At 32.7% G+C, this 27,706-nt stretch overlaps 1 protein-coding gene across 1 annotated transcript in view; it reads right to left on the minus strand.

The window, feature by feature from the left end:
* The window catches only part of LOC126887375 (cytochrome P450 CYP12A2-like), a 115,960-nt gene that overhangs the window by 69,713 nt on the left and 18,541 nt on the right, over positions 1-27,706 (minus strand). The window contains exons 9-12 of the mRNA XM_050654827.1: positions 16,953-17,243; positions 7,158-7,251; positions 4,706-4,821; positions 1,905-2,137 (exon numbers count right to left, since the gene is read on the minus strand). Of these exons, the coding sequence (XP_050510784.1) occupies positions 1,905-2,137; positions 4,706-4,821; positions 7,158-7,251; positions 16,953-17,243 (734 nt within the window). The remainder of the gene's footprint in view (positions 1-1,904; positions 2,138-4,705; positions 4,822-7,157; positions 7,252-16,952; positions 17,244-27,706) is intronic.

Genomic DNA, 27,706 nt, shown 5'->3' on the forward strand with positions numbered 1-27,706 from the left:
ATTAAAGTTTTAATTTTATTTTATATTAATTAGTAGTAATATTGTATCGCAGCAGGTATTTAGTACCGTTGCTAGGGAAGTGACATTGGTTAGCAATTTGTTATTAACGTAAACAAAGTTTTTCTATGTGACATTATCAAAAAAAGTCAGAATGCAAGAGAAATTCGATATTTCTGAAGAAATAGTTAAAAAAGCCAAAAAATCGACTGAGAATCTGTTACCGAAAAAATCCAAAGAAACACGACAATGTACGACAAGGAATACGCTAAATTTCAACAATGGATGGCAGAAAATAATACTGAATGCGTAAATGGGACCGTATTATAATAACATTATGTTCGTGCGGGCATAAAGTAGGTATACCATTATGTGGTTCGTAACTAAGTAATAAATACACAATATTAAACCGGTATGACATGAATAAAATAATGCCCAATGTGGTTTTGAAAATTGTTTTTTGGCATACCAGTTGTATTTAATTATATTCTTTAACAAATGAAAATAGCTTCTATTCTTGTGGGATCGGTAGGCGTGACCCGTCAAAATAGCCCGGTCAAAGCCGCCCCGTCAAAAAAGCCCCGTCAAAATAGCCCGGACACAAAATAGCCTCGACAAAATAGCCCGCAACCAAAATAGCCCCGACAAAATAGATCGAACACAAAATAGCACCGGTCAAAACAGCCCCGGCTAAAATAGCCCCGGCTAAAACAGCCTCTTAGAAAACACCTCCAATAAAAAGTTTTACCTTTAAACGGAGTACCATTTATTTTAAATTACTATTCTAATTGGGAATAAGCCACAATTTACTTAAAAAATATTTTATTAACGTTTCAACTTCCACTTCGGACGTCGTTGTCAAAATACAAAATATTAATAAATTAAACAAAAATGTTGTTGCTCAGTAAAAAAATTCTTCTAATAATTTAATTTAATCTGACTCATTCATATTGGCAATTCAGCTACAGTATGGTGCAAATGGAAGGAATAAATTCGTTATTTCGTAAACCCGCGACGTTGAGGAAAAATACTGAAATAGATCGATTTTTATTTTTAAATTACGATATTCTGTTATATATGTCATACTAGTGACGTCATCCATCTTTGCGTGATGACGTAATAGATGATTTTTTTAAATGAGAATAGGGATCGTGTGCTAGCTCATTTGAAAAGTTATTTAATTCTCTTTAGTAATATAAACAATTACATAATTATTTATACAAGGTGTCCAAAAACTTTTTTTAATTTAAATTATTTGACAAAAAAGAAGAATGTATGTAATAATTGATTTAGTTTAAAATGCATTTTACTGTTGCCCGAAAACAGAAAAAAAATTATATCACAAATAAACATTGATTTTCGCTTAAATTAAATGTTCAAACTTCCAAGAGGCAGAGAAGACTGGACTAGAGTTCTCTCAAAATACCATTTTTATTTAATGTGGTTAAGATAAACATCTGAATAGAGGATAATTACCATTTCCGAGAAAATGTATTTTTAAGGGTTTATTTCGTGATGAATTCTGAAGGGAGCTATTTTGTCGGGGCTATTTTGTCGGAGCTATTTTGTCGGCGGGCTATTATTCCGCGGCTATTTTGTCTACAGGCTATTTTGTCGGAGCTATTTTGTGTGCGGGATATTATGTCGGGGCTATTTTGTCGGAGCTTTTTTGACGGGGCTATTTTGACGGGGTACCATCGGTAGGTACTCACCGGAGGGGAGGCACCGCTGACGTGCGGATACAATTAGCGTCTCTTTGTAAAGCCAACGAAGTCGGCTTTACTAATTAACAAGACATTTACTCAACACATATACAACACATTACACTATCTGATTGCAAAATCAAGTGTACCATGCCAATGGCCATTAGTTGTAGAGGCATTTAAGCTAAATAAAAAATACTATACCTAATTTCCTATTTAAGGCGATAATTGAAATTGAATCCAATGCCCATTTGTACAAATCGTTCTCAAAATCAGCGGGCGTTTGATTAGTTCCCTCGCTTTTCATACGATATCTGATCAGTTTCATGAGATCCTTGGCAGCAGAATCCATTCTTGTGGTGTACTGCTGCACTGTTTTGGGTTGCATTAGTATTGGATTTACAATAGTTCTTAACTTATACCATTCTTCACCATTTCTACAACAAGATAAACTTTAATTTTATAAAAGTTAACATTAACTTCACTTCTAATCTTATAAACTGCTAATGCGACACGTCATGCAGTCTGTCCGGGATTTGTCGATATATAAACATTAAATGACGTTTAATAAACGTCAAATACGTCACACACATAAAAAATACAACTATTTTTTAGTATGAGACCGTATAAATACAACAAGCAATATGTCTAATTCTACTGGGCTATCGTTACTGGAATCAGATTTACATGTAACATATGTTTAGATTAGTTTTTACTTTTTTACGTCTACAACTCCAATATATCACGAGTCAACTCTGTGTTCTTTTAATAAATATTATGTATTAAATAAATATATAAATGAAGAACAGGGTTTTGAAAATTAGAATCTGATAACGATGGAAAAGAATATTTTATTGTTTCGAGAAAGTGAAAGAATTTGAATACCTAGGCGTGACTGTAACAGAGTAAGGAGATGAAAATCCACAAGGAAGAACTTCCTGTAGTTGGCTGTATACCATTAATTACAAGTAAATTTAATGAAAATGTTTTCTTAGTAAAAGGTATATTATTTAAAAAAACCCTTAAAAGGGCCACAAATATCACAACAGAACGTTTTCGCTCTCTAAAAAGAGCATCATCAGTGTTACAAGAACATGGTGAGTAAACCAAAAAAATACAAAGGTCAAAGCCTTTCAAAAAACAGACAAAAGTCTTATATAAATGACTACATCGAAAAATCCAAAGAATGGATAGAAATTCCTAAGGATACGGCCCTAAAGCTTACAACGTGTGGGAGTCATATGTTGCTTTAGGGCCGTATCCTTAGGAATTTCTATCCATCCTTTGGATTTTTCGATGTAGTCATTTATATAAGACTTTTGTCTGTTTTTTGAAAGGCTTTGACCTTTGTATTTTTTTGGTTGGCTCACCATGTTCTTGTAACACTGATGATGCTCTTGTTACAGAGCGAAAACGTTTTGTTCATATGTTTGTAGCCCTTTAGGGCTTTTTAAACTAATATACCTTTTACCAAGAAGAAATTTTTTTATTAAATTTCATTTAAGGAGATGAAGTTCCAGAAATTGAAAAAAGAATTGCGAAGGGAAGGTGAGAAATTGGAGCATTGAGCAAAATTTTAAAAAGTAGTCTTATCTCAAGAGCAGCAAAATTGCAGTTATCTAGTACGGTGTATGTGGCACTGCAGTACGCGGTTAGGCAAATGCTAACTGGACGAGGAAACCTACTGACCAACCGAACGGTTCAACTGGCCGCTTATGCTGATGATATTAATATTATGAGTAGAACATCAACAGGAGCACAGGAAACATACGCTGAGTTAAAAACACAAACAAAAATGCTAGGTCTGGAAATTAACACAGAAAAACAAAAATAATGACTCAGACGAGAAGAAATATAGTCCCACAAAACATTATACATGAAGATGACATTGAAACGGTTGGAAAGTTTACATACCTGGGAGTAGAAATATTATGCCGACGGATCAGAAGACGGAGAAATACGGAAGATAATAACGCAGGTAAACAGAGTTTATTTTGCCCTCTCCCATATATTTCGGTCTAAAAGTGTCCACCGAAATACAAAGATGAGAATCTATAAAACTTTAATTCGACCAATAACATGCTATGGCAGTGAAGCCTGGGTCCTGAAAGCAACATCCAAAAACAAACTCCACACATTCGAAAGGAAAGTACTGAGGAGATTACTAGGACCTGTGAGGGAAAACGGAATCTTCAGAAGTCGATACAACAACGAACTTTATCAACTTTATAAGGAAGCACCCCTGTCAGACTTCATTAGAATACAATGATTGCAATGGGCCGGACATGTCATAAGAATGGGAGAGGATAGGCTACCAAAAAGAGCACTGAATGCTAGAATGCAGGGAAAGAGACCGATTGGAAAGCCAAGAAAACGCTGGGAAGACACAGTAAACAGCGACGCACAAGCCCTTTTAGGAGTCCGTGTATGGAGAAGAGCAGCCACAGACAAGCAAGGGTGGAGGCAAAAAATAAAGGAGGCCAAGGCTCAATTTGGGCTGTAGTGCCGTAGAAGAAGAAGAAGTACGGTGTTACAACCTACAGTACTGTATAGTAGTGGGTGTTGGGTTCTGAATAAAAGAGAAGTAAATGCATTGGAAAGATGGGAACGGAGCGTGCTGAGGAAGATTTTCGGTGGTGTGAAAGTGGGAGAGAACGAATGGAGAAGACGGACGAATGCTGTTTGGGAAGCCAGTGATCAGCCATATGGGTAAAACTAGAAGAGTTCGCTGGCTGGGACATGTGGAAAGGATGTCAGGGGACCGATGGGCAAAGAGTATATTGTTAAGAGGTGAGGGAAGAAGAAGGAGGGGTCAACCGCGGAAAATGTGGCTGGAGGCAGCCAAAGAAGATCTACAAAGATCAGACGTTGTAAATTGGACGACAGCTGCCCTGGACAGAGTAAAGTGGAGAAAGATAGTAGGACAATTTCAAGCCATGGGCTCTTGAGGCCTGTAGTGCTGTTATAATATATTATATATAAATAAGTACATAAAACATACTTACGTAAACGCAAGACCAATATTATTTCCTTTGTGCAAATCTTTTCTAACTGTTTTTCTATAATAGTACATACAGTCCATAAGCATCCTGGAAGGAAAAGGTCCCGTGTTACGAAATAGCTGTAAAAATAATATTAGTTGTTCTTGAACTAATTGTAATTTTTGAGTATTAATTATAAACTTAATTGGATAAGTTTATTAGTACATTCTTTCACGGTTTTTGCTGTAAATTTTAAAGAACCGCTTGGATTGACATGAAATTTGGCATACACATAGCTAACATATCAAAGATAAAAAGTGATATGATGCCGATGTGTGCTTTTGCCCTAGGGGTGAGTTACACCCCATCTCGGGGGTGAAAAAATATATGTCTAAGATAAGCCCCGAAATGGATAAACTGACTAATTTTAAGCAACTTTTGTTCTATAGAGTTTTTTCACCAAATCAATACTTTTCGAGTTATTTGCAAGTGAATATGTTCATTTTTCAACAAAATAACCACGTTTTTAGACGGTTTCTCGCAAATAACTCAAAACGTAGGCATTTTGTCGAAAAAAATATTCTTACCAAAACTATAACCTATAAAGAAGTGAAAAAAACGGTGTATATATTAGGTCTCTATACGTAGCAAAAGCAGAGTTATAGCTAATGAAAAATAGGTTCACATTCGAAAAATTCTAAATAGAATAATTCAATGTTAAATATCCAAACAATGAAGCATTCTTGGGGAAAACACATTACAACTTTTTTAAAGTGTTTAAAAAAAGCTTTATTTCTGTTTTTATAAAAAAATTTCTAGCATCAAATATAACCAAGTTACGCTCAAAATAAAGTTGGTCCCTTTTGTTTTGGTAAAAAAAATCAGGAAGATCACCCCCCAATTAGCAACTTAAATGAAATTAATCGTTACCGCTTCACAAGTTACTTTACTTATGTTGTGTTTATATGATCTGTAAGTTTGATCGATTCAAAGTGCTTATTTTTGAAAAAAAAATAGTTTTAAAATAAAATTTTTAAAAATTTTAATTTTGAAATTTTTTTTTTTCACAATAACTTAAAAATTGTTAGAGATGCCAAAAATCTTAAACAATAAAAAAGTAGGCTTTACTTTTCTGAATATTTTGTATTTTTTTGTTTTTCTGTAAGACAAAAATTGGTTAAGATTCGGTGTTTCTAAATTTGCATACACTTGTGATAAGTGACTCGTTCAAGCCCTTTTAACTACAGCTCTTTCAAAAGTAAGGACTTTGAACCGATGAAACTTACAGATCATATGATCAATACATATGAGAGTAAAAAACTTGCGAAGTGGTAACAATTAACTTCATTTGAAATGCTAATTAGGGGGTGATTTTCCCGATTTCTTACCAAAAAAAAGGGACCAACTTTATTTTGAGAGTAACTTGTTTGCTTTTGATGCTAAAAAAATTTTTTAAAAAACAAAAATAAGCATTTTTCAAACACTTTAAAAAAGTTAAAATGAGTTTTGTCCAAAAAGTGCTTCGTTTTTTGGTTACGGCACGTTAAAATATTCTATTTGGAATTTGACGAATAAGTACCTATTTTTCATTAGCTGTAACTCTGCTTCTACTAGGTATAGTGACCTAATATATACACCATGTTTTTCGCTTTTTTACTTGTTCTATTTTTGATAAGAATTGTTTTTTCGACCAAATACCTATTTTTGAGTTATTTGCGAAAACCCGTCTGAAAACGTGGTTATTTTGTAAAAAAATTAACATATTCACTCGCAAATAACTCGAAAAGTATTAACTTAATGAAAAAACTTTATAGAACAAAAGTTGCTTAGAATTAGTCATTTTATCCATTTCCTGACTTATTTGGAACATATATTTTTCACCCCCAAAAGGGGGTGAAAGTCACCCCTAGGGCAAAAGCACACATCGGCACAATATCACTTTTTTTCTTTGACTTATTAGCTATGTGTATGCCCAATTGTTCTTTAAAATTTAGAGGTTTTGCAATATTTTACCTTTAAAGAACGTACTATATGTAACATTTTGACATACAACTCTGAAACTGTTTCCTAATAGAATTTTTTCAAATCTATATGAATAATTTATATTATTAAGTTTATTGCAAATTTCCCGTTTTGCATTTAAAATAGGTATTTGGAAATATCATATTTAAAATCGTTGTCGTCCGAGACACCGATTAAAAAGAAGATCAAAATCGGATGACAAGAAGCCGAGCAAATGCAATTTTTGGAGTGCATTGTGATTTTGAACTCGCCGATTCACTTTTTGCTCTGCGTGCCGAGGGTCTACTCCCACCACCATAATTTTAAAAAATTCCCCAGATACTCCTAGTTAAACGATCTCAATTTTTCAAAGTTTTTTAGAAATTTAATATTTCTAAATAAATAAACTAGAATTAAAAATAATAAAAAATATATAGGTAGATTAACTGTTATAAAGTTGTCACAATCTACTTACATATTCCATATCATCTGGATTGTACAGAAAGACTTTATCTCTGCGTCCCCATATTCCTCCAAAATGTACTACATCTCCATAGCCTTGTTGAAATCTGAAATACAAATTTTAAAGTGTACCAAAATATTATTGTGGATAATACACCGATATCCTAGAAAGTACAATAAAAAATTTAAGAAACTCCAAAAACAAAAACACATAAACGAAAAAATCAACGAGTAAAAGGGAAACGAAAAAAGAAGAAAAGCAGCAAAGGATAATTTAACCAAAAGACAAGCTACAAATGTGACAAAGAAACTTGTTGCCTTTTTTGTGGAGAAAACTAAGAGGAAGATGGAATTATTGCGAAACATGTGACATGTACATGAAGCTTCTGGTAATATAACTGCTGTTAAGGGCATAGGCGCAAAATGTCGCCTGTCAAAATGTTCAATGTAATTTAAATGCATTCATTTTTTTCGAATCCTGAGAAAACTAATAAGTATTTTTGAAAAATTTAAACACAAAATGAAAGATTACGTTTTTACCGAGGGCCAACAGTCTCTGAAAACTTCTATAATGTTTATTTTAATAAGTTACAGGGATAAAAAAAGAGAAAATTTAGTGTGACTTTTAATTACAAATATCTCATTCAAAAGAAACTTTTTGGTTATTCTAAGGGACTTTCGGCCCTCGGTAATAATCCAATCTTTTATTCTGCGTTTAAATTTTTTAAAAGTACTTATTAGTTTTCTTAGGATTCCAATAAAAATTAATACATTTAAATTACATTGAACATTTTGACAGGCGACATTTTGCCCCTACACCCTTAACTATCATTACTGCTATAACGGCCACAACAAGTGTTTTTAATGTAAATTAAGAATTAAAAAAAATTATTTTATATGTATACCGTTTTTTCTCATATTGATCAAATTTTATAATAAAAACCAGTAAATCCAAAGTAAACGACAAACAGCACCAATTTACAAGGCGAAAGTCTAAATTACACATAAAGTTTTTATTTAAAATTATTTTTTTAATATAATTATAATTATTTTCTCCATTCTGGGGAGTGATATTATTTAAAACAGCGAAGTAGAAGACGCAAAAAATTAATATTTTGTTAACGAAAACGTCCAATACATCGTAATTTTGTCTTAGAGATTCAAATTACACGGCCTTCCCGTATAATTATGTATGTATTATTACCTCTAATTATTTTTTAATTATACTACGCAATCATCAATTTAAGTATGTCTTCTTTATTAATATAAAATATAAAATAAAACTTTGTATTTTAAATTAAATAAAGATATATTAGGAATAACCCAAGAATATAATGGGAAACTTAGGCGATCTCAAAAACCCCATACTTAATGGGTTTTGCTTCACCAATAACAAAGATACTGTTTTTTTTTTATATATTTTGCCAACTTCTTATTTGGTTCATAACCTTTTAACTACACTATATTATTTTCTTTATATTAGGCAGGCGAATATTCTTTAAGGTGTCCAATCAGATAATTTATTTATAATTCATAAGAAATCCAGGTCCGGATTAAAAAATATTGAAAAAAATATTCCGACCCAAAAACAAGACCCTGTAAGTACATTCGATTTTCTTTTAAATAAAATTGGAAAAAATCCTTTGTAAAAGGTATAATTTTTTTTTATTAAAAATCCCTTTAAGGGCTACATCACAAAACGTTCTAGATTTTATAGAAAAATCTTCATCAGTGTTAAAACAGGTTGCATGCCAGTTGAGCCAACACAGAAATATTAGGGTAAAAACCCTTTAAATATTATATAGTTGCATTTAAAGTGCATACTTAAATAAAACTCCTTAGAATGGATACATATTGAACAGAATAATGCATTTAGGTAAGGTGTTGACCTTCCCAACACGTGGGATGTAAATTGAATTGTTTACATTACAATGATTTAATGGCAATCATTGGAATAATGGTAAGGTGACCAACTATTTTTTGTTCAAAAAGAGTACACTTTGTAAGTACAGTGGACTCTGTCTATAACGAACACGGATATTACGAGGTTTCGCTTATAACGAGGTACATTAGGTGTCCCATGAAATTCCTATTGAACTATAACAATCTATAACGAGGAATATTTGGTTATAACCAGGAAAAATGTAACCGAAGAATATGTTTTTTACCTGTTTTTAGGGCAGTAATGGCTATAAATAAACACCCCAACTGGCTGTATATAGAAATTCCTAACATCTTTGTTATTATCGAGGCTAGTGCTGTAATATGCTTCGCCGCCTGCAATAAACTTCTTCCTGTGTATCGACCGATATTGATTATTGTAGGAAATTTACAATTTACGATGGCGAGGTCTCATTGTTCACCATCGACCCCTAATAAACTACATAAGAGATATCAAAACATATCAATATTACTGTTGTCTGATATAACGAGATCCTCTTATAACGAGGTAATTAGGCCGCCATTTTATTTCTCGTTATAGAGGGAGTCTACTGTATTTCATAGGCGAAACAAAAAAAAAGAAGAAGAAAAAAGGATAAAAACTTTATTTTCTTTTAAAAATATATTTTTCTATGGAGTGCATTTTTTTGCTAAATGAGGATGTTCCTATAATAATGTAGCCACATCCGAACAACTTTTATTTTGCATATTAAATTTGACTGTTAAGACGGCAGATAATGTTTTTACAGAAAGTTGCGACTTCTCACTCCTCCAATAATCATTCCCTAGTGAAAATACCCTTTCAACAGCAGCATTAATTAGGGTCTGGACAACATAAGCAAATTTCTATTAAAACTTTTAAATTTTCATGTGGGATATGTTCTACTCTAAAATGCCGAAAGATTTCTGCCCATCTTTTTTCAAATTCTATTTTCTCTTTGTTTCATTTCTTCAATTTTTCTTCATTTAAATATAAATTTACTCTTCGAATTTCTTCCAAAGAGAAAATGGTCATTAATAACAATATCTTTTACTTCCTTCATTACAAATTCGACTGCTGAAGAAAATTCTTTCCATTCAATTTTACTGTTTAGAAGGGTCCATTGGAAACAATTTAATGCTCTAAAGTTCACTATCCATTCTATCCGTTCACAATGAGTATAAAATTATTATACAAATGAGTACTTTCAGAGTACAGGATTTTAGTCTGGGCTGATTATCGGAGAATAGGCCATTTTTGGGAAAAGTTATTTACCAGCAATTTTATTGCTGGAATCGAATCTTATGATGGTATATATTAATAATATAGGTATGCAAAGTCCGCAGATAGTGTGCTACTTTTTTTATAAACAAAATGGCGCCCGAAAATCGTGTTTTTTTCAATTTTTGCTCTATAACTCCAAGTATTTTAATTTTACAACAAAAACACCCAAATAAAAATTCACCGCAATTAAATTCTGCATAGAGACGTGTTTTTCCCGATTCACTTCGACGAAAACTTTCCCCGGAAAAAGCGGGTTTTTCCAACAAAATCTTTAATTTTCAACTAAAATTATAGATAAGTAATTGTTAAGCAATAAATAAATAACTTGGTAACGTCAAAGCCCTTTCTATATAGATTATAATTCCAGAAGCCGATGGAAATTGAATAAACCGTTTAGCAACAATTGAATTGTTAATTAAAAATTTACGGTCACTCTAATAACGACAATAATTATGATGCGTAAGAATAACTATGATTTTTTCATAAAAAAACACTATACCTATCTAATGTACTTTACAGAATTGAAATTGGACTATTTAAGCGGCCTCAGGAATATTTTAAAGTTTTAAACAATTTTTTGGCTTATAAATAAATAAAATATCTCGGGAAATATTAAACTAAATTAAATCATGAAAACGGTATTCGAAAGGCAGCGGCAGGACACTTCTTTTAAAAGAAAAAACGTTTAATTATGATGAGTAGTTCCTGAGATACAACCGGTCAAAGTTGACCGGAATTTACGACAAAAATATAAACAATAGGACGATAATTTTCAAACCCTCACCTTTTTATTTTTATCCTCTTTCTCCACACCAATTTTCATATCCTTAAAATACTCATAACATACATTATTATAATAAAAACTATCGATGATACGTGTGAAAATTGCCAAAAATAGCAAAATTTCAATCAAAAATTAGGTTGGAGAAAATGTAACACTCAAAGTTCAAAATCGGTATACGTTAAAAAAATGCATTTTCTCGGCTTCCCATGGAGCAATTTCCTTCATTCTTTTTTTGTTCCCTAATAACTCGAGTAGAGCCATCGAACTAACGCATTATTAAATGTCAAACTTGCTTTTGTTTTATTATAATAAATTAATTTATTTATTATAACACAAAATTTTAATTTGTTTAAATAAAAATTGTTTAAATAATTATACAGCTTTCAAATGAGAATATTTATGTTTTTAACTTTAAAAGGTACACTTGTAGTAAGCTTATCTAAAAAAAAGCCTACAACTGGAGGCTGGAGACAACTGAAATATGTAGTTTTCTGTTCTTATAAATAAATTAATCTATTATAACAAAACAAAAGCAAGTTTGACATTTAATAATACGTTAGTTCGATGGCTCTACTCGAGTTATTAGGGAACAAAAAAAGAATGAAGGAAATTGCTCCATAAAGAGCCGAGAAAATGCATTTTTTTAACGTATACCGATTTTGAACTTTGAGGGTTACATTTTCTCCAACCTAATTTTTGATTGGAATTTTGCTATTTTTGGCAATTTTCACACGTATTATCGATAGTTTTTATTGTAATAATATATATTATAAGTAATTTAAAGATATAAAAATTGGTGTGGAGAAAGAGGACAAAAATAAAAAGGTGATGGTTTGAAAATTATGATCCTATTGTTTATATCTTTGCCGTAAATTCCGGTCAACTTTGACCGGTTGTATCTCAGGAACCACTCGTAATAATTAAACGTTTTTTCTTTTAAAAGAAGCGTCCTGCCGCTAATTTTCGAGTGCCGTTTTCATAATTTAATTTAGTTTTATATTTCCCGAGATATTCTATTTGTTTATATGCCAAAAAATTGTTTATAAATTTAAATTATTCCTGAGGCCGCTTAAATATTCCAATTTTAATTCTGTAAAGTACATTAGATAGGTATAGTGTATTTTTATGAAAAAATTATAGTTATTCTTATGCACCATAATTATTGTCGTTATTATAGCGACCGTAAATTTTTAATTAACAATTCAATTGTTGCTAAACGGTTCATTTAATTTCCATCGGCTTCTGGAATTATAATCTATACGAAAAGGGCTTTTACATTACCAAGCTATTTAATTATTGATTTACAATTACTTATCTAAAATTTTAGTTGAAAATTAAAGATTTTGTTGGAAAAACCCGCTTTTTCCGGGGAAAGTTTTCGTGGAAATGAATCGGGAGAAACACGTCTGTATGCAGAATTTAATTGCAGTGAATTTTTATAAGGGTGTTTTTGGTGTAAAATTAAAATCTTTGGAGTTATAGAACAAAAATTGAAAAAAACACGATTTTCGGGCTCAATTTTGTTTATAAAAAAAGTAGCACACTATCTGCGGACTTTGCATACCTATATTATTAATACATACAATAATAAGATTCGATTCCAGCAATAAAATTGCTGGTAAATAACTTTTCCTTGTATTTTGCTAATTAGCCCAGAGTATTTGAAAAGAGTACGGTTTGCGAAAAAAGCGTACAAAACTCAGTAAATGAGTACAGTTGGTCACCTTAATAATGGAATACAATCATTGTAATGTAAACAACTCAATTTACATCCCACGTGTTGGGAAGGTCAATACCTTAACTAATGGCATTATTCTGTTTAATATGTATCGATCCTAAGGAGTTTTATTCAAGTATACACTTTTAATGCAACTATACACTGTCCGTAAAGTATGGAACAAATTCTTTTTTAGCTAAACAGAGAATTTTAAGAAATAATCCTGAAACACGTCGATTTTTGATTTTAATTTACCGTATTTTAAAATAATATTCTAATATACAGGGTGAATTACTTTCGAGTAATGACGTCACCGTCATTTTTTTTAATGGAACACCCCCATTTTGTCTCAATTTTCGAAATACTCTAGCTGAGCTGATTCCAAAAATGTATCACATGTTGATTCAAATTGGTACAGGGTGGACAAAAATACAATAGTTTTGTGTGTAAAATATTAAATTAAACAATATCAAAAATTAATTAAAATCAAAAATAATTAAAATATCAAAAATACAATAAGTATTTTTGATAATATTGTTAATTTAACTAACGCGTTACTTTATGAACACACACAAAGCTATTGTATTTTTGTCCACCCTGTACCAATTTGAATCAACATGTGATACATTTTTGGAATCAGCTCAGCTAGAGTAATCCGAAAATTGAGACAAAATGGGGGTGTTCCATTAAAAAAAATGACGGTGACGTCATTACTCGAAAGTAATTCACCGTGTATAGTAGAATATTATTTTAAAATACGGTAAATTAAAATCAAAAATCCACGTGTTTCAGGATTATTTCTTAAAATGCTCTGTTTAGCTAAAAAAGAATTTGTTTACGGACACAGTGTATAATATTTAAAGGGTTTTTACCCTAATATTTCTTTGGTGGCTCAGCTGGCATCCAACCTGTTTTAACACTGATGATGATTTTTCTATAAAATTGAAAACGTTCTGTGACGTAGCCCTTAAAGGGATTTCTAATATAAAAATTTTATACCTTCTACAAAGGATTCTTTTCCAATTTTTGTGATTGATAGTATACAACCAACTACAGGAAAAATTTTTCTTTTCCTTGTGGATTTTTTTAAATAGATTCTGTATTTGAAAGGTTTCTGTATTTATGATACTCCATATTGGTGCTATTTTTCAGAAACAAAGAAACATCAAAACGGGACATTCACAAGAAAATAAAACAGGGCCGAAATATGGTAGAAACACTAAACTCAGTACTTTTGTATAATAATAGTATATTATTCAACGAGCATGTAATGATGTTGTAATTGAGTGTCGTAATTCATCAGAGTGAGTAATAGCCATTACATGCAAGTAGAATACTATACTTTTTCTACGACCTTTTTTATTTGGATTAGTAGAAAAATTTAATTATCAACTAGTAACATTATTTAAAACGAAATATTTTATTTTTCATAAGAAAATATATTTTATATAACTATGGTAACACTGTTAGAATTACACTCGTTGAGCTTATAAAACAATCAAACAGTTGTCATTATGTCACATAATGGCGGTGGCTTTTAAAAATAAGACATATTTTAAGGCAATTACATGAAAAAGAACGTGTGCTCTCAATTAAAATCTATTGTACAATGAACAGTAAGAAAAACAGAATTTATTGATATGAATTTCATATCCGTAAGTCTTTTTACGAAATTAATACCGATTGTTTATTGTTTACCTTTTAATAACGTCAATCTTAAAATGTCAAATGTTGAAATTTAAACGTAAAAAATATACTAACCCATTGTTAAAGTTAAAAATCCTCTATTTTTTTTTAAATTTAATTGTTCATATAAATTACAATGATTATTTTATTAAATAAACAGGTTTCAGTAATTTTATTTGCTAATAGGTATATTAAAAGTGCCATGCACCACTTGAATCTAACTTCAGCCCGTGAGTAATGACCCGCGAGTAACTTCAGCCCGTGAGTAATGCATTATTACTCACGGGTAAAGTAATGGGTGTTATTATCTATTCAAAAATAGCGAATAATGAGTATATTATTAAACGGTCGTAGAAAAAATTAGTTTATGAACAAAAATGATAATCTACAAGTCGGTTGTAGAACCAATTTTGACGCACGGATCTGAATGTTGGCAAATCACGATGAGAGAGAAGAAGACACTGGAAATGCTAGACATGGACTATCTAAGAATATCGTGTCCGATATCTAGACCTGATCACATCCCAAATGAAAAAATAAGAAGAGGAGTACGGATTTGCAATATCGAAGATACAATAGAATCGAAACAACTCTTATTAGTCCAGAAAGCCACTGCGCATCCGCTAGGAAAAATATTCTAATTCGGATTTTTTGCACAATCTTACTCAAAAAGGACCCCTTTTAACAAATTTGCATGTTGCCAGGACCAAAAGTTGTTCAAAAATTTTTGAAACGTTTTTTTTTTGTTTTTTTCCTAAAATTATTTTTTTTGTATGAAACAAATTTTTTTAGGTTTTTTTAGGTTCCTAAAAATATCTTTGTTCCATGGAAAAAAGCTTTTTAGGTTTTTTGGATCATTTCAAACAGAAAAGGTCTTTAGTGACTTTTCTCTAAAGTTGATAGTTTTTGACATACAAGCGATTAAAAATTGAAAAATTGCGAAATCGGCCATTTTTAGCCCTCAAAAACTATGTGAAAAACTGAAAATTTGAATGTTGCCAAGGTAGGTAGATATTCTTTAAACATCGATTGATGAAATCCTGAAGAGTTTTTTGCAATACAATATCAAAAACTCCTTTGTTTTTTAATTGCCAATCAAGCGTGCGCGACACTATTTTCCACCGTTGGATGTGTATGCAGTATGGTGCAAATGAAAGGAATAAATTCGTTATTTCGTAAACCGGCGACTTTAAGGAAAAATCCCGAAACAGGTCGATTTTTATTTTTAAGTTATGATATATGGTATATATGGCATATATGGTATACTAGTGACGTCATCCATCTGGGCGTGATGACGTAATCGATGATTTTTTTAAATGAGAATAGGGGTCGTGTGCTAGCTCATTTGAAAGGTTCTTCAATTATTTATTCAGTAATATAAACATTTACGTAATTATTTATAGAGGGTGTCCAATAATTTAATTTTTTTGTCTATTTGCCAAATGATTTAATTTAATAAAAATTTTTTGGACACTCTGTACATGTTTACATTACTGAATATAGAATTGAAGAAACTTTCAAATGAGCCAGCACACGACCCGTATTCTCATTTAAAAAAATCATCGATTACGTCATTACGCCCAGATGGATTACGTCACTAGTATACTATATATGCCACAATATCATAACTTAAAAATAAAAACCGACCTGTTCTGGGATTTTTCCTTAAAGTCACCGGTTTACGAAATAACGAATTTATTCCTTTCATTTGCACCATACTGTATACACATGCAACGGTGGAAAATAGTGTCGCGCACGCTTGATTTGCAATTAAAAAACAAAGGGGTTTTTGATATTGTATTGCAAAAAACTCTTCGGAATTTCATCAATCGATTTTTAAAGAATATCTGCCTACCTTGGCAACATTCAAATTTTCAGTTTTTCACATAGTTTTTGAGGGTTAAAGATGGCCAATTTCGCAATTTTTCATTTTTTAGTCGCTTGTATGTCAAAAACTATCAACTTTAGAGAAAAGTCACTAAAGACCTTTTCTGTTTGGAATGATCCAAAAAACCTAAAAAAATTTTGTTCCATGCAAAAAAAATAATTTTAGGAAAAAAACAAAAAAAAAACGTTTAAAAAATTTTTTACCAACTTTTGGTCCTGGCAACATGCAAATTTGTTAAAAGGGCTTTTTGAGTAATATTGTGCAAAAAATCCGAATTAGAATATTTTTCCTAGCGGATGCGCAGTGGCTTTCTGGACTATATGGTACGGCTATGTAACGCGAATGAAAGACGAACAATGGCCAAAACAGGCATTAAACTATGTTGCATGGAATATAATAATTAGAAGAAGGCCAGTATTAGAATGGAAAGAATCGAAGAATAATGAGGGATATATAGATAAAGAAGCAGAAAATTGATACAAAAGGCAAACTGTGCTTGCACTCGTAATAATAATATTAGGTACTTACTTTAACAGTAGCTCATCCGTTTTTAACCCATGAAGTTCCTGTCCGGGAAAAAACCTCCACATATTCCCAAGCACCGGCAAAGGCTTTGGTCCAGGCATACTCTTGAACGGTTTCGCATTCTCCCATCCCTCTGGAAACGCATCATCACTGCTAGACCCAATCAACTGTTTATAAAAATTTTCTCGGTTTGTCGCGGTCGAGTATTTCCCAGTTTGTAAAAGCGGTGAAAATTTCAACCGGAGTGCACGTTTAGACAACATTACGACTGTGTGATTAAGTAAATTGTATATTCTCTATATTTTAGAAAATTCAAGGGCATTTATAACAACTATTTAATGTACCTAATGATGATTGAATATCTAGTTGCATTATCTAATCAAAATACCTAACTATAACAATTTTTTAAGAAAACCGGAACAATAGATGCAACTTAAGGCTTTTATCTTTAAATTGTTGCTAAGAGGATACTATAGGGGAGAGTTGGACAAAACCAGGTAGGTTGATAAAACCGGGTACCCCTTAATTCTTCTAACTCTCTGCTGCTATCTATTGACAACGTTAAAAGACAATGTTAAAATTAGTGTCCCTTTACCACCAATAGTCGTGTGTATTCATTTCTACCTCATTTGAGTAATCTGTGCCGGAGCAGTAAGACCTCACCTGTTTTTTGATAAAGGAAACTCGATTTTTAAGGTAAGTTGATAGCTGTTTTCTCCTCTAATGAATACCTAATGGTCATTTCAAAATTTAATACATGTAACCTAGTATATTACCTTTAATTTGGCCAAAAATTTTGAATATTATATCATAATTTAAAAATTTAAATAACATTTATGCCTGGTTGCACCAACAGATCTTAAGCTCCAGCTTAGCTAAGCTCTACTTATAGATAGGGCCTCCTTGAATATTACTTACGTTGCACCATAATTTTAGACTTGCCTTATTATCAATGATATCTATTATTATACTATGGTATTCTTAATGTAATATGTTATAATTATATTATATTAACTCTTATGATATTCTCGACTTAAGCTTAAGATCTGTTGGTGCAACCGGGCATTAATGTCTTGTTTACGAGTTTGACAAAACCGGGTAGTCCGAAAATCGACAAAACCGGGTACCCGATTTTATCAGACCTCTTGTTACTTCCAGTTTCTGCAGTGGTTTTTTGCTTTTAGTTAACTACAACGTGTGGCTTCTTCTGTTGAAGAAGCTAGTAGGAAAAATTAAAAAAATCTCCAGTCGTAAAAAAATTAAAACTAAATGAACTGGACAAAAAAAAACATTAAAGGCACTCGTGGGAGTGCCGACAGAAGTGAAAACTTCTTATAGTATATAAATTACTAGCTCAATGCTTTTACCCCATCCTAAAAGAGTGCTAGACCTATATCATATACGATATACGCGATGCGTATGCCCTATGCCATTTATGTATACATACACATAATTTATATATGTACAAAATTTATTTCAGCGAAGTCATGACGGTCGCAAATTCAAGATTTTTTCCCCATCCAAAAAGTGCACAACGTCCCTAAACAAATTTTTAATTCAAAAATTTATTTCGTCGAAGCGGTAACGGTCGCTAATTTACTACTTTTCCTCCATACAAAAAGTGCACAACGTCCCTCAAGAAGTTTTCACTTCAAATATTTATTTCGCCGAAGCGATTACGGCCCTAATTCAATACTTTTCCTCCATACAAAAAGTGCATAACGTCCCTATCAAAGTTTTCACTTAAAAAATTTATTTCGTCGAAGCGATGACGGTCGCTAATTTAATAATTTTTCCTTATCCAAAAAGTGCACAACGTCCCTCAAGAAGTTTTTACTTCAAAAATTTATTTCGTCGAAGCAATGAAGGTTCGCTAATATAATATTTTCCCCATCCAAAAAGTGCACAAGATCCCTCAAGAAGTTTCCACTTCAAAAATTGATTTCATCGAAGCGATGACGGTCGCTAATTTAATACTCTTTAACATCGAAAAAGTGCACAACGTCCATAAATAAGTTTCATTTTAAATATTTATTTCGTCGAAGCGATGACGGTCCCTAATTCAATACTTTTCCCCCATCCAAAAAGTGCACAACGTTTCTAAAGAAGTTTTCACTTCAAAAATGTATTTCGTCGAAGCGATGACGGTCCATAATTTAATACTTTTCCCCCATCCAAAAAGTGCACAACGTCCCTCAAGAAGTTTTCACTTCAAAAATTTATTTCTTCGAAGCAATGACGGTCGCAAGACGGTCGCCAATTTAATACTTTTTCCCATCCAAAAAGTGCACAACGTCCCTAAAGAAGTTTTCACTTCAATACATATACGTACAAAATTTATTTCGCCGAAGAGATGACGGTCGCTAATTTACTACTTTTCCCCCATCCAAAAAGTGCACAACGTTTCTAAAGAAGTTTTCACTTCAAAAATGTATTTCGTCGAAGCGATGACGGTCCATAATTTAATACTTTTCCCCTATCCAAAAAGTGCACAACGTCCCTCAAGAAGTTTTCACTTCACGAATTTATTTCATCGAAGCGATGACGGCCACGATGACGGTGGATAATTTAATACTTTTTTCCATCCTAAAAGAGCACAACGTCCCTAAAGAAGTTTTTACTTCAAATGTTTATTTCATCGAAGCGATGACAGTCGCTTATTTATTACTTTCTCCCCATCCAAATTTAATAATTTTTCCCTATCCAAAAAGTGCACAACGTCCCTAAAGAAGTTTTCACTTCAAAAATTTATTTCGCCGAAGCGATAACGGTCGCGATGACGTTCGCTAATTCAATACTTTTTCCCTATCTAAAAAGTGCACAACGTCCCTAAAGAAATTTTCACTTCAAAAATTTATTTCGTCGAAACGATGACGGTCGCTAATTTAATACTTTTTCCCATCCAAAAAGTGCACAACGTCCCTAAAGAAGTTTTCACTTCAATACATATACGTACAAAATTTATTTCGCCGAAGAGATGACGGTCGCGATGACGGTCGCGAAATAAATCCTTTTTCCCCATCCTAAAATAGGTTTTACATTTATTTTAAATTTAAATACTTCTGTACAATTTATATATACAGTGGAACCCCGATAAGTCGGCCCCCGATAACCCGGAAGTCCGGCTAACCCGGACCGATTTTCATCAGATAAACATTTAGATTCTCGATATTTTGTATTTTTCAATCTAATTGTGGCTTATTTCCAATCAAAATAGTTAATTATCAGACAAACCTTTCAACAATAAAAATGTATGTAATATAATATTTGAGAGATAATGTGTATAATATGTGTATGACTAAAATGACTCATAGCACACGCCGCATAAACAACAGCCACCTGTCTGTAGTATTCCTTTTTATTTCAAACTGTCAGCATTGTTTAGGAAATACTATTTAAAAAATTATTTTATAAACAATGGTCTTTAGTATTGTGTGTCTTGTATTGTTCGTTTCCATTTGCTTACGTTTGGGTTTGGTGTTTTTTTTAGTAATTTTAATGAATAGGTACTGTGCATATTTATAAATATATTTCATGTTATTTCAATTCTAACGTAGTTTATCTGTAAGTATACCGTATTTTATTCAATTTTACCATATTCTCCGGCTATCTCGGATTTTAGATAACCCGGATTGGTCGCGGTCCCGATTAAACCGAGTTATCGAGGTTCCACTGTACATACAAATAATATACAGGGTGTTTCATTAATAATTGTCCATATAGTAACTGGAGAAACCTTAGCACAAATTACGAAGATTTAACCTAAAACACTTAAATAAAATGTGGTTCCTTACTGAGTTACAGGGTGTTTTATCTAAAAATTTAAAAATTATTTTTGCTTAGCATTTTTAAACTATTCGAGGTATCCTTTTCATACTTGGCAGGTAGTGTAGGTACTATACAAACTACTAAATTATGTTAAACAAACGTTTCTGGCCATTACCAGAGGCGTACAACGGGGGAAAGTGACTGGTTGACCCTTTCCAAATTCTACGCCACTGGCGAAATTGCTATTTTAGTTCAATTTTTGGATTCTCCAATACTTTCTATGAAAATAATATACTCTTCATTAGTAACGATAAAGACATTAGTTTTCGAGATCTTTGAAGTTAAAACTGAAACGACACGGTTATTTTGATTAATGTATTGTGTCGCTTCATTTTTAACTTCAAATATCTCGAAAACTAATGACTTTATCGTTACGAATGAAGATTATATTATTTGCATAGAAAGTATTAGAGTATCTAAAAATTATGCTAAAATAGCAGTTTCGTCAGTGGCGTAGAATTTGGGAAGGGTCAACCAGCCACTATCCCCTGTCGTACGCCTCTGGTAGTAGCTAGAAACGTTTATTTATCTTAATTTAGTAGGGTGCACAGTACCTACACTTTCTGCCAACTGTGATAAGGATACGCCAAATTTTTTAAATTTTAATCATATGAATCATATCATAAATTAATCAAAATAACTGTGCCCTTTCATATTTAACTTCAAATATCTCGAAAACGAATGACTTTATCGTTACTAATAAAGAGTATATTATTTACGTAGAAAGTATTGGAAAATCTAAAAATAAAACTAAAATAGTAATTCCTCCAGTGGCGTAGAATTTGAGAAGGGTCAAACATTCACCATCCCCTGTCGTACGCCTCTGGTAGTAGCTAGAAACGTTTGTTTATCATAATTTAGTAGGATGTCTAGTAGTCGCACTTTCTGCCAAGTATGAAAAGGATACGTCGAATACTTTTAACATGCTGAGCAAAAATATTTTTTAAATTTTTAGGTAAAACACCCTGTAACTCAGTACGGAACCACATTTTATTTAAGTGTTTTAGGTTAAATCTTCGTATTTTGTGCTAAGGTTTCTCCAGTTACTATATGGACAATTATTAATGAAACACCCTGTATAGCATAAGCGATGACGGTCGCAATGATGGTCGCGAATTCATTGCTTTTTCCCTATCTAAAAAGCGCACAACGTCCCTAAAGAAGTTTTCTGAAGCACCTGGTTTTCAAGGTCAATGAAAGGCGCTCCTGGAGTTTCGTGGGTCTTTGGTACAGACACAGGAGCACCTGGAGCCTAAAACAGGTTATCTTCTGGAGTTTCGGAGGAATCAAATGGAGAAATCAAATGGATTACTCTTAGCTTTTTAAATCCAAAAGATAACCTGTCTTAGGCACCAGGTGCTCCTGTGTCTGTGCTGATCACGTATTCGTGTTCAGCAACCCCAAAAACCTATAACTAATCCGTTTGCATTAATGTAGTACCAAAGACAGTCGAAACTCCAGGAGCGTCTTTCATTGACCTTGAAAACCAGGTGCTCCGGGAGTAGGTTCTGGTGGCATATTCGTGTTTAGCGACCTCAAAAAAGCCTCCAGTAATTCTAGAAAACCATCAAAACTCTAGAAGATGACGTCCCTTGCAATGGCCCTGGCCACCACGTCTTCCGGAGGTCAATTCTGATGGCATATTCGTGTTTAGCGATCCCAAAAACCCATGAGTAATCTGTTTATATCAAGTTAATGCTGAAACCCCTCGAAACTCTAGAAGATGACGTCCGTTGAAGGTCAAGGTCAAAGTAAAGCTCGTCATTGGATAACCAAGAAAAAATCCTAGACTACTAGTACTTTTCCTTGATCAAAACTTCTACATGTTGTCAGATAACCAGTAACTCAGTTAATTGGAATACCCAGTAAATCTTATAATTTTCCGAGTTTTTCCCTCTATATTTTGAAAATCCTTCATACGATTGAGTTGTGCCCCTGAGAACTTTTTATCAGGATGATTCGAAGGGTATTTTCCCAAAGTATGAACGAAATCCACTGGGACCTAATTTCTATAAGGTTTGTGCGGGGTACTTAAGCATTCTTGCTTCCCCTACTATAATTTGGTTTTTAGTATAAGCTGTTATTATTTGGTAGAACACCTGCTTATCAGTATGAAATAAATAATATAAATCTATTATTTCCGAAGGAAATAACCTTGAAAACTAATATCAGGTGGTTACTAAATACTGCCCTTACATGAGATTTATAAACTTTATCTGGATATCTGAAGTGAACTGTTAGATTAAATCTATTCTAGTCAAGTGTTTATGTCTAAAGGATTCAAAACAAATATCTTCAACTGATTACAATACTTATCGGTGCATACTCAACGAAAACTGAATTTACCAGTTGGTACCACAACCTCTATCATCAGATGCTATGTGCTTTCTAAGTTATTATACATATGGCGACACGCTTCAATTACTATTTTGCTAATTTTAATTTTTAATAACTTTTCTCTCAAAACGAAATAATACGTCCCATTTAAAATTCACATTTAATATACAAACCATATGCATAAAAGGGCCTGTTCAGTTTTAAGAAACGAAATATATCCCTATTTAGGTAAAACATGTCTGTTGGTCGCTGCAGTCTAGTTGCGATGCATCCATGAAGTCCTGCCTTTTCTTAGCATCACCGATGATGAGGCTTGAAGCTCCCGAAGGGAGAAAAGTGATTTGATCCCAAAAACTAGAAGAATAATGCGTATAAGTGACAATCAAGAAGTTAAAAACCAAAATGTGTCAAGTCTGCTATTCTTTTAAGAAATAATCATCCGAAGAGTAGCAGATGACAAGAATACATTAAATGGAATTAAGATTGATACTACTAGTTAAAATTTGATTGCTAAATGCATATTAATAGATGAAAAGAAATATAGAAACCAAACACATGGTTGTAAATTTGGAGGTTAGAGAAAAATATTATAAAAACTGTGAAGTAGATGTAGAAATGTAATTAATATGAATATCCTCTCTGGCCATATGGTAAAACCACATAATGACAAATTAGTGTTTGTAGTTTAGTTCAGTCACAGCTTGCAATCCGGTCGGTCATAACCCCTCGCTCGGCAAAATATTAACAAGCCCTTACGAGATATAAACAAAGCACGCCTTTTTACCGAAATAAATAAATACATTATTGACAGTTGTTTTACGTTTTATTTATTACTTTTATTTTATTTGTTTCCGTGGACAATAAGGTTATTACACGCATCCACACACACCACGGAACATACATAGTAGAGGCTTGGACACCTTCTGATACTTAAGGCTCGAGGCTTTCGAGATGTGATGTTACAGACGCATTTTAAGGATTTTATGGGTGGATCGTATGCAGAGGTCCTACGTAGAATATGCAAGTACAAACAATGAGAGATTATCAACGCGATTAACCTTCGGAGTACGGAGATTATTTGACTTACTTAGATTACGAAGATGGGTCAAGCGTGACCCATTCTCATTTTATTTATAAGGATGTTTTAAATAGTCAGTATTATTAAACAGTTAATTCAACAAAAAACAAAGAAAATCCTAAATTATTGTATTTAAATTTTTTAAGATGGTTACTCATGGGCATATACTAGTTCGCTCCGGCGGCGGCCAGATTTTAATACCTTACAGAAAACGGGCATAGGTAAATTTGCTCCGACCATATATTTGAATACAGTGGAACCTCGATAAGTCGGATTAATCGAGACTGCGGCCGATCCGAGTTATCGAAAATCCGAGTTAACCGGAGAATATAGTAAAAATTAATAAAACACGGTATACTTACAGATAAACTCCATTATAATTGCAAAAACATGAAGTACATAAAATATGCACAATATGTACATCTAAATTAAGTACAGTTGTATACAGTATTGTTTATTTCTTGGTAAAAAACTTGGTCAAAGTGAAAAAAAATGTTTGTTTTGTCTGATGAAAATCGGTTCGGGTTAGCCGGACTTCCGGTTATCGGAGGCCGACTTATCGGGGTTCCACTGTACGTATACCCGTAAACAGAGACGGCTGCGATTTACGTGTACCTACAAACATATTGAAAATATTCTTCGAAATCCGGGTCAGGACTGACCCGGCATCATAGATGTTACGTAGAGGAAAAACTGTAATTTGCATGTTCACGAATTATATACGAAAAAATAGATTGAAACAAATAAGGAGAACTTACGATCAATCGGATTAGTAAAAAAAATATTTCATAAAATAATAAAATAACTGAATTTCGGGTCACGCTTGACCCAGTCTTTATACTCCGAAGGTTATAGGTCGCAAATTAGAATATCTTGGCCATGTTATGAGATGTTGACCACAATACAAACAGCCAAAATCGAACACCTCGGTCACATCAGGAGGAACAGTGAGAGATGCGGACTGCATCGAAGGATTTTCTGACTGAAAAATCTACGTACGTGGTTCAACTGGTATCCACGTGGTACGTGGTACGTGGTTAAAAAACATTCGTGAATGGACTCAGATACCAAATGCTGGACAATTATTCTATATTGCAGAAGATCGCAATGGTGATCGCCAACGTCGGATAATTCTGATATAGCATGTGAAGAAGAAGACGTGGTTCAACACAACAACCAAAAATCTTTTCAGAGTAGCAGTGTGCAAAGTACAGATTGCCATGACGGTCGCCAACATCCGAAACGAATAGGCACTACAAGACGAAGATGTTATGAGAAATGAACAGAGATGGCTTGTTGCTCATTCTTCACGACAAGGTATTTAACCAGGGCCGGATTTACATGTTGAACCCGACTAGGCATTAATATTTCTTGCGCCCCACGTCTTGATAAAATGACACAAAATTATCTATACTATTAAGTTAACGACAACATAAACAATGAGGAAATTTATTAGTCCAGAAAGCTACTGCGCATCCGCTAGGAAAAATATTCTAATTCGGATTTTTTGCACAATCTTACTCAAAAAGGACTCCTTTTAACAAATTTGCATGTTGCCAGGACCAAAAGGTGGTCAAAAATTTTTTAAACGTTTTTTTTTGTTTTTTTCCTAAAATTATTTTTTTTGCATGGAAAAAGTTTTTTTTAGGTTTTTTGGATCATTCCAAACAGAAAAGGTCTTTAGTGATTTTTCTCTAAAAATGATAGTTTTTGACATATAAGCGATTAAAAATTGAAAAATTGCGAAATCGGCCATTTTTAACCCTCAAAAACTAGGTGAAAAACTGAAAATTTGAATGTTGCCAAGGTAGGTAGATATTCTTTAAACATCGATTGATGAAATCCCGAAGAGTTTTTTGCAATACAATATTCAAAACTCCTTTGTTTTTTAATTGCTAATCAAGCGTGCGCGACACTATTTTCCACCGACAGTATGGTGCAAATGAAAGGAATAAATTCGTTATTTCGTAAACCGGCGACTTTAATGAAAAATCCCGAAACAGGTCGATTTTTATATTTAAGTTATGATATTGTGGCATAAATGGTATACTAGTGACGTCATCCGTCTGGGCGTGATGACGTAATCGATGATTTTTTTAAATGAGAATAGGGATCGTGTGGTAGCTCATTTGAAAGGTTCTTCAATTCTCTATTCAATAATGTAAACATTTACATAATTATTTATACAGTGTGTCCTTCTACTTCTTTTTTTGTCAAATAATTTCATTTAATAAAAATTTTTTGGACACCCTGTATAAATAATTATGTAAGTATTTATATTGCTGAATAGAAAATTGAAGAACCTTTCAAATGAGCTAGCACACGATCCCTATTCTCATTTAAAAAAATCATCGATTACGTCATCACGTCCAGATGGATGCCGTCACTAGTATACCATATATGCCACAATATCATAACTTAAAAATAAAAATCGACCGGTTTCGGGATTTTTCCTTAAAGTTGCCGGTTTACGAAATAACGAATTTATTCCTTTCATTTGCACCATACTGTCGGTGGAAAATAGTGTCGCGCACGCTTGATTAGCAATTAAAAAACAAAGGAGTTTTGAATATTGTATTGCAAAAAACTCTTCGGGATTTCATCAATCGATGTTTAAAGAATATCTACCTACCTTGATAACATTCAAATGTTCAGTTTTTCACCTAGTTTTTGAGGGTTAAAAATGGCCGATTTCGCAATTTTTCAATTTTTAATCGCTTATATGTCAAAAACTATAATTTTTAGAGAAAAGTCACTAAAAAGCTTTTCTGTTTGGAATGATCCAAAAAACCTAAAAAACTTTTTTGCATGCAAAAAAATTATTTTAGGAAAAAAAACAAAAAAAAAAACGTTTAAAAATTTTTTGACCACCTTTTGATCCTGGCAACATGCAAATTTGTTAAAAGGAGTCCTTTTTGAGTAAGATTGTGCAAAAAATCCGAATTAGAATATTTTTCCTAGCGGATGCGCAATGGCTTTCTGGACTATATAAGAAAATTTAATTTATTAGTACTGACCTTAGGTAGTTTCTTTTATTCGGCGAAGTGTAGAGAATGACCGATAACCCGTGCAGTTTGTAGCTGGTGTACTAAGAGCCATTCTTAATGCTATTTCAACACTCTGTTAGACGTCAGTTACATCTTCTTTCCTCAATAGTTTATTCAGTTCAAGGAGGCTTAAATCAGTTTTTTTCATGTCACTTTGCTCCAAATCCAACAAAAAAATTTAAGATGTAAACATTCTTGAACCACTCACTCTTCAAGATCATTCACGTATACTGTCCATAGTTCCATATCCTTCTCGGTAATCGTGGACGATGTCAGCTGCTTCAGTTCTTCAAAAATACCAAACAAAGTTTGCAAGTGTTTGTATTTTTCTGCACGGATCCCTAACTCATTGCTGAGAGAACCTACTATAACATAAAAAGTGTTTGTGCTAAAATTCTCGGATGCTTTTAAAACTTAAGATTCACTGTTGCCACATTCATCCTGAAGTAAGGTTCTTTTCCTTTTTC

This window comes from Diabrotica virgifera, chromosome 6 (assembly GCF_917563875.1).
Source record: "Diabrotica virgifera virgifera chromosome 6, PGI_DIABVI_V3a".
Lineage (NCBI taxonomy): Eukaryota > Metazoa > Arthropoda > Insecta > Coleoptera > Chrysomelidae > Diabrotica > Diabrotica virgifera.